General features: G+C 43.6%; 1 protein-coding gene and 1 pseudogene across 3 annotated transcripts in view; one reads left to right on the forward strand and one right to left on the reverse strand.

The window, feature by feature from the left end:
• The window catches only part of COQ8A (coenzyme Q8A), a 70,514-nt gene that overhangs the window by 26,188 nt on the left and 29,924 nt on the right, over window positions 1-14,402 (forward strand). For all 3 annotated transcript variants that reach the window (XM_044000185.1, XM_044000186.1, XM_044000187.1), the window contains one exon: window positions 9,417-9,602. In XM_044000185.1, the coding sequence (XP_043856120.1) occupies window positions 9,435-9,602 (168 nt within the window). In that variant the 5' untranslated portion in view covers window positions 9,417-9,434. The remainder of the gene's footprint in view (window positions 1-9,416; window positions 9,603-14,402) is intronic.
• LOC122753086 lies at window positions 13,718-14,225 on the reverse strand (annotated as a pseudogene).

Consider the following 14,402-nt stretch of genomic DNA (forward strand, 5'->3'; position numbering starts at 1 on the left):
TATCTCTCTGAGCTTCCTTTACTCGATTTGCAAAACAGAGAACCTTAAATAATGTCTTAGTATTTGTTGAATTGAATTGAATTGCTGAATTAAAGTGATAGAGAAATGAGTTAAGTGTGTGTTTATGTGAATGAGGGCTAAGTGACTTGCTCAGGGTCACACAGCTAGTAAGTATCAAGTGTCTGAGGCTGGATTTGAACTCAGGTCCTCCTGACTCTAGGGCTGGTGCTTTATCCACTGTGCCACCTACCTGCCCTGGGAAATGAGTTCTTAAGAGGACCTTTTTTTGTCTGTTTGTTTGACTAGAAACTGTTTAAGTTCCCCCATAGGATGTGAGAGTGTCTGACTCTTAGTAGCAGCAGTGAGGTAGCATCTTTTTGTATTTTTTATTTTGTTTGGAGAAATTGGAATGTGGATTTCCCATAGTGTCATTTCTTGTCCTCATCTAAGAATTTTTTTTGGCTCTTGTAGCAAAAATTCAGTGAACCAGAGTGCTTAACCAATGAAGAGCTTTTCCTTACATCAACCAATCAATCAATAAGTATGTATTAAGTACCTGTTATGTTCCAGGCACTGTGATGTGTTCCGTTGCACTTTGAGGAAAGGGAAGGGAGCAATGAGCAATGAGCAAACCAAACGATAAAATAGATTGTCATTTTAAAAAATAGCTGATATTTGTATAGCACCATGATTTTTTTTTTTTTTTTTGGTGAGGCAATTGGGGTTAAGTGACTTTCCCAGAGTCACACAGCTAGTAAGTGTTAAGTGTCTGAGGCCGGATTCGAACTCACGTACTCCTGACTCCAGGGCTGGTGCTCTATCCACTGCACCACCTAGCTGCCCCTGCACCATGATATTTTAAAAGTGCTTTACATAAATTATTTCATTTGATCCTTGCAACAAGCCTGTGTGGTTGGCAATCTGGACCGTATCTCCATTTTACAAAGGAGGAAAAAGGAGGCTGAGAGAGTGTTTGTGATTTGCCAGTCACAGAGTAAGTATAGGACGTGAGATTCAGACCAGGCCTTGCTGATTCCCAAGTCTAAGCCTCCATTAGACCATTCGAGGGACAATCTGTAGGTATTGAGTGGGGTTGGATTGCAGTTGACTCAGATGTTTAGGAAAACCTTTTTCAAAAAAGTTAACACTTAGCTAACTGCAGTCCCACATTACCTATACATATTCCAGTTAATGAAGAGTTTACTTTATCTTTTTTTTTTACTTGTTGTCCCCTGTTCCCCTCCCCCCAATTAGGCTGAGTTTCTTGGTGGTGGGTGTTGTGTTTTTTGCCTTTCTTTGTATCTTCAATACTTAGCACAATGCCTGGCACAGAGTGCTTATTTAACACCTAAATGGCTAGGCAGAAATTTGTGTGGGCCTTCTAGTATTTAATAAATGCCTGTTGACCAACTGGTCACAGAGGCTCCTGGATATATGTATTAACCAATTATATGAGGAAATTAGGGCTCAGGGTGCTAAGTGACTTGTCTAAAGTCACATTGGTAGTGTCAGAGGCAGGATTTGGGCTCCTGGGGCAGTTAGGTGGCACAGTGGTTAGAGGGGCTGGGACTAGAGTCAGGAAGACCCATCATCTTAAATGCAAATCTGGTCTCAGACACTAGCTGTGTGACCCTGTGCAAGTCACTTAACTCTGCCTCAGTTTCCTCATATGTAAGATGAGCTGGAAAAGGAAATAACAAACTCCTCCAGTATCTTTGCCAAGAAAACCTCAAATGGGGTCACAGAGTCAGACACGGTTGAAATGACCAAAGAACAACCAGTACCACCTTTGGTTCCAGAGCCTGTCTGCTTTCCACTGCAACCCACTATGTCTTACCCTTTTATCCTTACCTGGCACTTTTTTAGCTTTCCCTTCTGTGAAGGAGAGGAGTTGTGCTGCCTCTTCTGATTAGGAAAAATAAGTCAGATGTGATTGAGCTCTTCTTATCCACATGAATCATAAATAACTTGAAAACCGTCCAAAGAGGAAGCACCATTAAAAGAGGAACGAGGCACATGAGACTGATAAACATCCAGCCCCTAATACATCTGGATGAGATTCCATCGAATCAGAGTATTTTTGTTTTCTTTTTTCTTTTTGAAAATGATAGGAAATTTTAGTGAGATTCTGTGAACGGACCAAAAAAAAGTGAATAGTGTTGAATTATAGTTTTTTTAAACAATAAACATTTTTATTTATAGTTTTGAGTTCCACCTTTTAGCCCTCCTTTCCCCCTCCCTTTGGCAGTAAACAATCAGATTTGGGTTATACATGTGGGATTATGTAGAACATGACCATATTAGTCATTCTGCCCAAGAAAACTTGGATAAAAGGAAAAAACAAAAGAAAGCGAAAAATAGCATGCTTCAGTCTGCATTCCATCACTTTCAGTTCTTTCTTTGGAGACGGGATAGTATGCTTTATCATGAGTCCTTTGGGATTGTCTTGGATCATTGTATTGCTGAGAGTAGTTAAGTCATTCACAGTTCTTCATCAAACAGTATGATGTTGTTTGGTATGATAATGGTCACAATATGGTAATGTACAGAGACCGGTGTATAGCTTTCTCCTGGTTCTGTTCACTTCACTATACGTCAGTTCATACAAGTCTTTCTGGGCCTTTCTGAAATCATCCTGCTTGTCATTTCTTGTAGCACAATAAAATATTTTTATTTTCAATGAGACAGAACACATTTGGGCCTTGACTTGGCTTATGTCCCTGCCTTTCATTTTTGACTATGATGGAAATGACTCTTAAGTATGGGCAGGTATCTGGTTTTTGGTACGTGTCTGCATAGGTGACTTGGCAGTAAAACTTTGAGACAGATGACATCACGAGTCACTTTGTGGTTCCTTTGCATTGGAACATAAGGTTCCTGCAGAATGTATGTTAAATTCCTGTCTTAGTTATCTTAGGGAAAGAGTCCTGGAAGGGTGGGGTGGCATGGTGGGTAGAGCCCTGGCTTCAAAGTTGGGAGGGTCTGAGCCTAGGTACTACCTAGCACGCTTGCTGGGAAGTCACTTGATTTCTGAACAGTCAGACAATTGGATTATGGATGGGTTGCGATCAGCCTCAGTGGAAGGAGTTCCCATGTTGTCAGAATCACACATTTTTTCCCTCTGTTTGAGGAAGTGCCCAGGCCAGTCGCACTTACTCCTTTCCTCCCTCTCCTGGCTCCACTCCTGATTCTCTGGACTTCTCTACCAGGTGGGCAGCCCATGAGCACTCCCGCTCCCACTCCCACTCTCCCTTCAGCTTCCTTTTATTGTGTTGTCTCCTTCCATTAGAGTGTCAGCTCCTTGAGGAAAGGGGCCGTCTTTCTTTTGCTCTTATTTAAACTCCTAGCACTTAACACAGTGCCTAGCATGTAGTAAGGTGCTGACTTGATTTATAGTTTGGTACATTTGCAGAATGAAATAGAAATATAAGGACCCTTCATATTGAGACTCCTAAGCAGCTGTTTCATTCGGCTCTCTTACAAGATTTGCACTTTTAACTCACTTCACAGCTTCACTTCTCACAGGTTTGAACACTCCCAAAGCCCGCTGGCTGACTTAAAGGCCTTGGTCTCCTAACTGCACCCAGAGACTCCTCAGGTAGTTCATTAGAAGGGGTTCCCCATGAAATCTCAGCCCAGCACCTGAGTGTGTTGCCTCACCTGAACCTTTTCTCTGGACAGGGTTCCTGCGGGTCCATCCTGTGCCTCTGGCATGCCCAGACACCCAAGGGACAGAGGACATGCTTCTCCTTGTGGGGAGAGCAACCTCCACCCATCCCATTTGGGCTCTTCTTGGCATGATTGCCACCAAGTAGTCAACAGACTGTTTTAAAGGCCCCATTTAGCACAGCTCATGACAGTGTCCAGGGCAGCTCCTGACTCCTCGTATTTCTTGTCCCTGGAGTACACAGTCTAGGTGGAAAAAAAAGCGTAGCAAAAACCCACCTGCGGAGGGGTTGTGGATGTATAGATGTGTCTACACTCACATCTCTCTCCCTCTCCCTCAATGGGAAGCTGGGCCTGGATCAGACACTTACTAGCTATATGATCCCGGGCAGGTCACTTAACTCTGCCTACCTCCGTTTTGTCATCTGTAAAATGGGAGCAATAACACTTATCTCCTCGGGTTGTTGTGAGGATCAAATGAGATAATATTGTGAAGTACTTTGCAAACCTTAAAGTGCTGTATAAATGATAGAACCATCATTATCATCATTCCTATTATCGTAAGGTGGATAAAATATTTGAGAATAGTCCTTGCATGTGCCAAGGGCTTGTGATGATAGTATTAGAAGTAAAGCCACAGATTTAAGCTCTAAGTGAGGAAATGAAACTTCCTAAAAAGTAAGTTCTTCTGACTCGGGGTGTCACAGGCAAAGGCTAGTGATGCTGAAGAGGGATGTCTTGCTTGTGTATGGTTTGGTCTTGGTGACCTCTGTGATCCCCACCAGCCCCGAGGTTCTGTTCTTGCCTTTGGCCTGCCTGGCTTCTTTCCATGGTGGTCCTCATTTGAGGGCTTGCTGCACAGCTGTCCCAGTCTGCTCTCCTGTCTCTTGAAACACAGCCAGCTTTGGCATTAGTCAAGATTTGAAACCAAGCATCACATAGTCCAGTGGAGTTGAGTTTTCATCATTTTCCCAGAGGTCACAGCCACTCAGTTGATCTTTCAGACCTTTCAGTTTACCCATTGGTTGCCAAAATTCAACTTCATCTTCTAGAATAACTTTATTCTGTCTTGAGTCGGTCATCTCTCCTGCTGATAGGCCCTGGTCAGTCAAGGGGGCTGGGGAGACAGTGATGGGGCTAGAAGGTATTGACTAAATTAAATTCTGGAATATTTTAACATAGGACAGTGATCAAATGTTTGTGCTAAGTGTTGAATGTAGCAATAGACCCTACCCATTACAAACCCCTATCCTATGTGTATGCATGTTGCTTATTGATGAGAAATTATCCTTTTTCCTTCCCTGAGTGGTCTGAAGTTTTAAAATTTTTTGTGTTTATGAGTATATATACCATATAAATGTGCATAACAAATTTGTTACAAATATCCTTCTAAGAAAACCAACACCTTACCTTGTAGCAAATAGGTACACTTTATGTGGGATAGAACTGGAGCAAAGGCTAAGGGATGTTTGCATGTGGGGGTGGGGGAAAGGACAGCCGAATGGAGGCTCTGATTTCAGTTCAGTTCAGACTAGTCATTTAGCAGTTCTGGCTCTAGTCTGCCTTCCTGGTAAAAGGAAGCTGATTGTCACGTAAGATGGGCCGGTCTCTAAGGTTGTTGACAAGGTTTCAGTGTTCACTGGTTTTTGATTGTAGATGCCGATTGTCTTATGTGAGCAGAGCATCGTCACATAGAATATGTGACTTCAGACTCTTCAAAGTAAGTTAAGCAACGTACAAACAAACAACTTGATCTGAGAACACCAAGCCGTGATACCAGAGGACTCAGCATGAAACATCTCCTGACAGAGAGGAGGAGGACTAAATAAATATACAGGGGGAGGCACACATTTTTGGATGTGTTCTGTCTGACAGTGCATATTTGTTACAGAGAAATGGAGGGGGGTGGGAGAGAAAAGAATTGTTAGCAGAAAAAAATTAATTAAATTAAAAAGTAGGTTGTTTATTCTTTCATGAATATTTTATATGCAAATATCTATTAAATGCATTATTGGGAGCAGAATAACATTCAGTTGGTGGGATACAAAGTTTAGATAATATGATCACTTACCCACCTGGAACTACATATGCAAGATACAGAATAAAGAGCCGTGTTGAGTTTGAAATGGGGAGATCATTACTACCTAGCTCTTACATGAAAAATGTCTTGACATGCCCATCCCTCCCCCGTTGCTTTGTATTTAATTTGTATGTATTTTCTGTTTACTTATCTGTGTTTGTATTGTTTCTTCTTGAGGGCAGGGATCATTTTGTCTTTGTCTGGATCACCTTTTTGGCCCCAGCTCCTAGTTGGGTGTCTGGATGGTGGTGAGTAGGGTAGAAACATGGGAAACCTTCTTATGGTGTGTTTGAGTTGGGCTTCAAAGGAAGGTTGGGCTTGAAAGAAATTCAGCTGGCAAGAAGGTCAGGCGGTCTCTGATTTTCTCTTGTCAGAGGCCCCCTCTCCCTGCATGCCAGTCCAAATGCCCAGAAGTAAAGATGTTGCCCTGTAGAGGTCCTTTGGTGGCCTGCTTTAATAAAAAGAAAGACTGAGGCCTTGTAATTACAGTACATCATTATGCATCCCTAGGGCTAGAAAAGTTATTTTCCTAAGTACAGTAAACACCCGGCATCTCTCATTATAATTAATTCACTTTCAGTTATTGCAAATCACAAAATAGTAGGTGGGTGGATGAATGAGATTTAACTTTCTTCTCCGTAGCTGTCCTGGGGGAAGGTTTGATGTAGGAAGAGCTTGAAACCAGAGGTTTTGACTTGATCCAGGCATTTCAGAAATCTGCCTTTCATTAGAATCAGTCACTGAAGCTAAAAAGAATCTTAGGGATTATCTCATTCAGTGCCTTCATTGGTCAAATAAGAAAACCCAGGTGAGGTGAGGTGACTTGAATAAGGTCACCCAGATGATGATTATGGAGATTGTCATCATCATAGTAATAATAATTATGATAGCACACATTTGTATTGTGCTTTAGGACTTAGGGAGGGTTTATCCCCCAAAGATTCCATGATTTAAAGAGGCTCAGCCCAGAGAGAGTATGCTGAAGCCTAAGGCCCCTTCTCAGAATAATTTTTAAATGCGTACAATAAAATACATTGAGTTACAAATAGAACAGAATTATATTGAAATAAGCTGTGGCTTTTTTCTGGCCAAGTTCACAGATCCTAGCTTAAGAACCTCTGTTCTAGACTAGCTTGGACAAATGAGAGTACATCCTTAGGCCCCTGGGTATTGCAGTGTCTGCCCTTTATGGACAAGCTTTGGGCAGCTGTGTGATAGAGCAACTTCCAGGACTTGGAGCTGGCCTAGGGTGCCTTCACACCAGACCTCTGTAGCTAGCTAGGCTGGACCGGGTAGTCTGGAAGCATCTTTGACAGCTTTACTCCAAGGGCAGGGGAAGAAAGGAAGGGAAGGGGGCAGGGATTATTGAAAGGTAACATCAGAAGGATTTGGGCTTTAATGACATGACCCTTTTTTTGGGGGGGGGGTGGCGCAATGAGGGTTAAGTGACTTGCCCAGGGTCACACAGCTAGTAAGTGTCAAGTGTCTGAGGCCAGATTTGAACTCAGGTCCTCCTGAATCCAGGGCTGGTGCTCTATCCACTGCGCCCCCTAGCTGCCTCGCCGCCCCCCAAAACCCCACTGTCTTTGCCCAGGAGATGGAGCAGAGCCAAAGGGTATGCAGTGCCAGTGTGTCGAGATGGGCCTTTTTTCCCCTCCCGCCTCTCCTCCAGGGTACAAGATCATGTGCTGGGTAAAAAACGTTCTTGCTTTTGATTAGGGCGTATACAGTTATTTGTCCCACAGCAGCTCACTGCCCCTGAAGCAGGTAGGGGAGGCTGATAAGCCCAGGAGACATTGTTCTCTCTGGACAGCTTGGCTGAACCAGGCCCTCCCATTTCCAAATCAGGCTCCCTAGTGTAATTTCCTGAACCGAAACTGCATTGGAGAGAACCGGAAAACACAAGGAACTGTAGGTCTGTTTTTCCAGTCTATTGGAATGGTTCCATGTGTAAAGTTAGGGCACTGCTAAATGCTGCATCCTCTTGTCAGTATTCACCTTCCTTAGCCTCTCCGGGCCTTTCGGCTCTCTTCACCTTCGCCCTGTTAGACAATCTCCTCCCTGGGTTTCCGTGTAACCGCTGTCTTCGGGCTCCCCTCCTTAGTCTTCTTTTTCTGTGTCCTTGTTGACTGGCTCTTCTCTAGCCAGGCTGGTTTTTGTCACTGTCTCTGAAGCACCTCTCTGCCTCCTGCCTTCATGCCATCTGCTTTTCCTTCAAGGCTCAGTTGACCATTCTCAGTGACCAGTTCCTTTCCTCCTCTGGATTCTTAGAGCACTTGTCCTCTTTGTGGAATAGTAGAAAGAGCATTGAATTTGAGGCAAGTGATTTGACTGATCCTAGCAGTGTGACTATGGCCAGGGTGCTTAAACGTCTGTGAACTTCAGTTTTCTCCTCTGTAAACAAAATAATGTTAGTTGAACTCCCTTGAGTCACAGCTTTGTGGTGGGGAGAGCACTTTGTGAATGGTGGAGCCCTGTGGAAACACACGGTCATTTCTGTCGTCTGGACCCACCATCTGGCTCATTTACTGGTGGCTTTATTATCGTTTTTTTTTTTTCTTGTGGCTGGAGTGTTAACTCCCTGAGGGCAGGCCTTCCTCCCCATCCTCATTGTTCTCGGTATCCTTGTGGTACTTAGTTGCCCATAGTAACTGTTTCATCAGGGATTGACTCCTTGTCTCTCTCCATCCCCCATGTGCTTCATTCTCTTCCTCTTGCTTAGATGAAGATGGGCTGGGAATATTTTTGGGAGCATGTGTATGGCTTGCCTGTGGTCCAGGGGACAGAGCTTTTAGGCCAGACCTCACCCCTGATGTGGGTGTATACTTTGGTGGGGAAGGGAGGTACGAGAAGAGAGGGGCATGGCACATATAGCTGTGCATAGAGGAGAAGGAGATAACATGGGAAAGAGCCATAGAACATCTCAAAATCCGTCATCAGGGTGGTTTTTGTTGTCTACATCAGCTTTGGGAGAGGAATAGTTCAGTTAATGAAGTTAATGTGAAGAGTCCACAGACAGCGTTGGGCTACCCAGGCATCTAGCTAGCATCAGGTCTGTAGTCAGGAAGACCTGAATTCAAATAGTAGACACTACTCGCTGTGTGACCTTGGACAAGTCACTTAAATACTGTCTGCCTCAGTTTCTCCATCTGTAAAACAGGAATAATAATGATAATGATAATTTCACCTACCTGTCAGGGTTGTGAAGATCAAGTGAAATTTTTTTTTTTGAGATAATGTTTTTAAGAGCTTAGCACAATGCCTGGCACATAGTAGGCATTTAGGAAGTGCTTGTTGCCTTGACCTGACTGCCTTTGACATGTGTTGAGGCTACACCTGGGCATTTCAGGGATTTCTGTGCTTGATGACCTTTGCTCTGAATATGGTCTTCTTTGCCCTTAGAGCTGCTGTTGGATATTCATTCCAGAGGCAGCCCAAGACCCCAACTACATCTTTATCATGTCTTCTCCTAGCCAATCTGGACCGAAAGGAGGGAAGTCTTAACTAATTTCGGGGGAAATATGAAATGTCCATTCACCTCCTGTGCTTAGAAATGGTCAAGTTGTCTGAATAGAATGTTAGGGACCTGAGTTGTCTCACTTGAGGCCGGATGCGCAGTCTTTCTGTGGTTTAGAAGCATCTTCTCTGACTCGTTGCTCCTCTCTTTCAGCCTTAAGGGAGGCCTGCCATGTTGGGAGACGCCATCATGGTGATCAAAGGTTTGGCCAAGCTGGCCCAAGCCGTTATGGAGACCCAGCACCACTACCTGAGTTTTGGCGGGGAGATGATCACAGCTGCCAGGGCCCTGCAGACCACCGCCGAGGAGCAGTTGAATTCTGCTTTGGCAAAAACGAAGGTAAGTTGGCCCATCTTCCTGGGTGAGGAAATGGTCTAGGTGGATGCTGCCAGTCTAGGGCCTATGACCGCTCAGGGAGCCCTCTTATCTCGGTCTCGAGCCTTTTCCTCACAGCTGCTGGTTTTCAGAAACCTGCCCCGCTTTCTCTTTCTCCCTCCTGGAAGTTGGGGCTGGGGCTGGGATGCGGAGGAAGGAGCTTTGTTATTGTTCTTCTTTTTAGCCTGGGCCCAAGGCTCCTCTAGCTTTTTGGTCTTGTTTGGAGCTGAAAGTTGCCAGTGAAAAACGGACATTGCAGAGCGTGTTTACAAGTAGGGTTTGCTGCCCAGAGCTTTGTCATGGCTTTGAGAAGGCCTGCGTCATCATTATTTGTAGAATGAAATTCCCTGATTTTCTCCCCTTTCTCAAGGGCCAGCTCCTTCCGATTCTGCTTTTGGTTTAGGTTTTCTTTCTCTTGGAAGCCCTTGGTGAGCTGCGTGGCCCTCTGCCGTGTTAGGGATGGGTCTTAGTCACAGACTTTATCGGACGCTTGTCCAGGCCCCTCATTTTCCACAGGAGGAAACTGAGCCCCGGGGTGGGGGGAGGACCTGGCCAGAGCCTCACAGAGTCAGTGCAGATCCGAGAGGAGACTCATTAGTCAGGCCCTCTCTCTCCACTTCCTTTCTTCACATCTGTCTTATCTCCCAGAAACTTGGTTTGTGATCCCTCCCCCAGCCTCTCCACAGAGAAGCAGTCAGACTTTGGGAGAATTCAGGGACGGAAGGGAACTCCCTGGGGAAAGCATTGCTGGTTCTTTCTGCCTTCCCTTGTTGAGAGGCAGCGGGTGGAGGGCGGAGTGGGGTGAACTTTCAACAGATTCTCCCATAAAAGGAAGACATCTCCTACGGGTACCTCCTCCTCCTCTCTCCATCCCTGCCTCCCCTCCTCTGCAGGGCACCAGGTCTCTGAAGGCAGTTTTGACTAGGCTGCTCCTTGGTGCTGCTCCCCAGAGTAAGGACAACATGGGCACATCCACACTCCCTGCACTTTGGAAGCTGTACAGCCAAGTGGCCTGCCTCCTCAGAGGGCACTTCCTCATTGAACCTTCCCTGTACTAGTAGAATCACAGGTCTCTGTCTCGGCTCTTCCACTAACTCCTGTGTAACTTCAGCAGGCTAGGCCTTCATTTTCTCATCTGTGAAGTGAGGCCTCTCTGGGCCTTAGGTGGGGGTCCCACTGTCCTGAGTCACAGGACCTACAGCCAGGACATTCTTTCCCCTCTCAGTGCGTATCCCTTTCTGGATGAGGCATTCTTTTATTTTTTTTTTTTTTTTTTACTTTTCAAATTTTATTTTAATTTTTTCCAATTACATGTAAAGATCTTTATGAATTTTTCTCCCATCCTTCCTTCCCTCCCCCCTCCTGAGGCCAGCAAGCAATCTAATATAGGCTATACATTACGGTCATGTTAAACATATTTTTTTTCTTTTTTTGGTGGGTCAGTGAGGTTTAAGTGACTTGCCCAGGGTCACACAGCAAGTAAGTGTCAAGTGTCTGAGGCCAGATTTGAACTCAGGTCCTTCTGAATCCGGTGCCGGTGCTTTATCCACTGCCCCACCTAGCTGCCCCTCATGTTAAACATATTTCCACATTAGTCATGTTGTAGGAGAAGGATAAAAACAAAAAGAAAAAAACACACTCACACAAGAAAGAAGAAACAAAAACAGTAACAGAAAAAAAGCAACAACAAAAGTGAAAATCATATGCTTCAATCTGCATTCAGATTCCACAGTTCTTTTTCTGGATGTGGAGAGCATTTTCCACCATAATTCTTTTGGCATTGTCTTGGATCATTATATAACTGAGCAGAGCTAAGTCTGTGATAGTTGATCATCACACAGTGTTGTTGATACTGTGTACATTGTTCTCCTGGTTCTGCTCATTTCATTCAGCATCAATTCACATATGTCTTCCTAGGTTTTTCTGAAATCCATCTGCTTATCATTTCTTACAGCACAATAGTATTTCTGGATGAAGCATTCTTTTTTTTTTTTTTTTTAGTGGGGCAATGAGGGTTAAGTGACTTGCCCAGGGTCACACAGCTAGTAAGTGTCAAGTGTCTGAGGTCAGATTTGAACTCAAGTACTCCTGAATCCAGGGCCAGTGCTTTATCCACTGCGCCACCTAGCCGCCCTGGATGAAGCATTCTCAATGGAAATAAGTGGACCAGTGAGCAGGTTCAGAGGTGCCACAAGGGAAAGGTCATTGGCCTGTCTTTGAGGCTGTGTCTGTCCCTTCATTTTTGTGGAGGAGTTTCTTCCACACCATGAGGTAGTAGAAGGGAGCCCAGTGCTTTGATGCTGGGCTTGATTGATGGGGTAGCCTCTGAATGGCCTTTGACCTCCTAGTCTTAGAAATTTAACTCTTAGATAAATCCTTTTCTTTCCACTGGGACCTTAGCTTTTCCACAGCTATGACATATAGTTGTTTCTCTTCTCTATCTTTCATATGGGAGTTGGAAAGGTTAGTAACTGTGGTCCAGTCTTAGTTGCCCATCTGGCAGCTGGTGGCACAGTGGATGGAGCACTGGGCCAGGGATCAGGAAAACTTCAGTTCAAATCCAGTCTCAGATATGTCCTAGCTGTGTGATCCTGGGCAAGTCACTTAACTACTGTCTGCCTCAGTTTCCTCAACTGTAAAATGGGGATAATGATAGCACCTACTTTCTAGTTGTGAGGATCAAAGAGATAATATTTGTGAAAAGTACTTAGTGTTGTGGTTGGCACATGATAGTGCTTTATAAATATGTATTTCCTTCCTCTCCCTTTATTCTTAGAAAATTTAATCATGGTCTGTCTTTTCTCGGGTTATCCAGTATCTTCCCCCACTGTCACTTGATGAATGCTGAGGAAATACAAGCTAAGTTTAATATATTTTGAGAGAAACATATTAGAATGATAAATAAAGCATAGATTATAACCATGTAACTTCTCAATAAACTGCAGTAGCTTTCAACCATTAAAATACTTCACAGCTTGACTCCAATCTACCTTTCCAGTCTGACTATAGATTACTCCCCTTAATACACTCTAAAGTCGACTCTATGGTTCTGAAAAACTATAGGGTATATTCAGGAGAGTAATATATAGTATTCCATATATTATTATTATATATTATTTATATTGTTATATATTCTACTGTAAAGTATTCCCTCATTTGTCTACCTGTCTTTGAACAGGCTGTCTTCCCATGCCTGGAATGTATCCCTTTCTTTCTTTCTTTCTTTCTTTCTTTCTTTCTTTCTTTCTTTCTTTCTTTCTTTCTTTCTTTCTTTCTTTCTTTCTTTCTTTCTTTCTTTCTTTCTTTCTTCCTTCCTTCCTTCCTTCCTTCCTTCCTTCCTTCCTTCCTTCCTCCCTCCCTCCCTCCCTCCCTCCCTCCCTCCCTCCCTCCCTCCCTCCCTCCCTCCCTCCCTCCCTCCCTTCCTTCCTTTCTTTCTTTCTTTCTCTTTAAAAAAATTTTTTAGTTTTTTAATTTTTAATTTCTTTTTTTAATCATAAAAGTATTATTGTTTTCCAGTTACATGTAAAGGTAGTTTTCACCATTTGTTTGTTTTTTTTTTCATAAAAGTATTTTATTATTTTCCAGTTACATGTAGAGATAGTTTTTAACATTTGTTTTTATAAGATTTCTAGTTTTGAATTTTTCTCCCTCCCTCCGCTCCTTCCCCCCTCCCCAAGGTTATATATATATGTATAATTACATTAAACATATTTCTGCATTAGTCATGCTGTGAAAGAATCAGAGCAAAAAGGAAAAACCTCAAAAAAGAAAAACAAAAATAATAGAAATAGCATGGCTCAATCTACATCTAGATTCCATAGTTGTATTTTTTTCCTGGATTTGGAGAGCATTTTCTATCATGAGAACCATGGAATTATCTTGGACCATTGTATTGCTGAGAAGAGTCAAGTCTATCACAGTTGATCAACATACTATGTTGTTGATACTGTGTACAATGTTCTCCTGGTTCTGCTCATCTCACTCAGTATCAGTTCCAGGTTTCTCTGAAATCTGCCTGCTCATCGGGTTTTTTTTTTTTTTCCCCAAATTTTATTCCATACAAAACATCTCTACACTTTTTATTGAGAAGGTTGACCACGTCCACAACCAAAGCCACCTCTAAACTGGAATTCTGTTGCTGACCCAGCACCAGCCTCCACCTTCTTGTCAGCACCAGGGGGAGCAGCACTTCGTCTGTATGTGTCTCTGTCAGCTTCACCACAAGTAAGTCAGGCAGGTCGCTCACCCTCCTTTAGGCCTTGGTCTTCCTGTCTCTGGATGACTTCTTCGGAGTGTGGCAGGCACAATTTCAGGGTGCAGATGAAGGTAATCCCTGAGATACTGAATGCCCTCATTGGTGAGATACCAGTAGAAATGCCTCCATGCAAACTGCTCCTTAACATAGCCATGAGACTTTAGAGACCGCATAGCCTTCATGCCATGGAGATTGGGCACATTCTTGTCTGCCAGCTCAGGATGCTTTGGCATGTGGACATCTTTCTTGGCTACCATTACTCCCTCCTTAAAAAGGAGTTCATAGATAGCGGTTCAGTTCTTCTTGAGCATCAACATCTTGGTGGTGGCAGGTTCTGCTCCTGCTCATCATTTCTTACAGCACAATAGTATTCCATTACATTCATATACCACAACTTGTTCATCCATTCCCCAATTGATGGGCATCCCCTCAATTTCCAATTCCTTGCCACCACAAAGAAAGCTGCTATAAATATTTTTGTATGTATGAGTCCTTTTCCCTTTTATGAT

Source organism: Dromiciops gliroides, chromosome 4, assembly GCF_019393635.1.
Source record: "Dromiciops gliroides isolate mDroGli1 chromosome 4, mDroGli1.pri, whole genome shotgun sequence".
Classification (NCBI taxonomy): domain Eukaryota; kingdom Metazoa; phylum Chordata; class Mammalia; order Microbiotheria; family Microbiotheriidae; genus Dromiciops; species Dromiciops gliroides.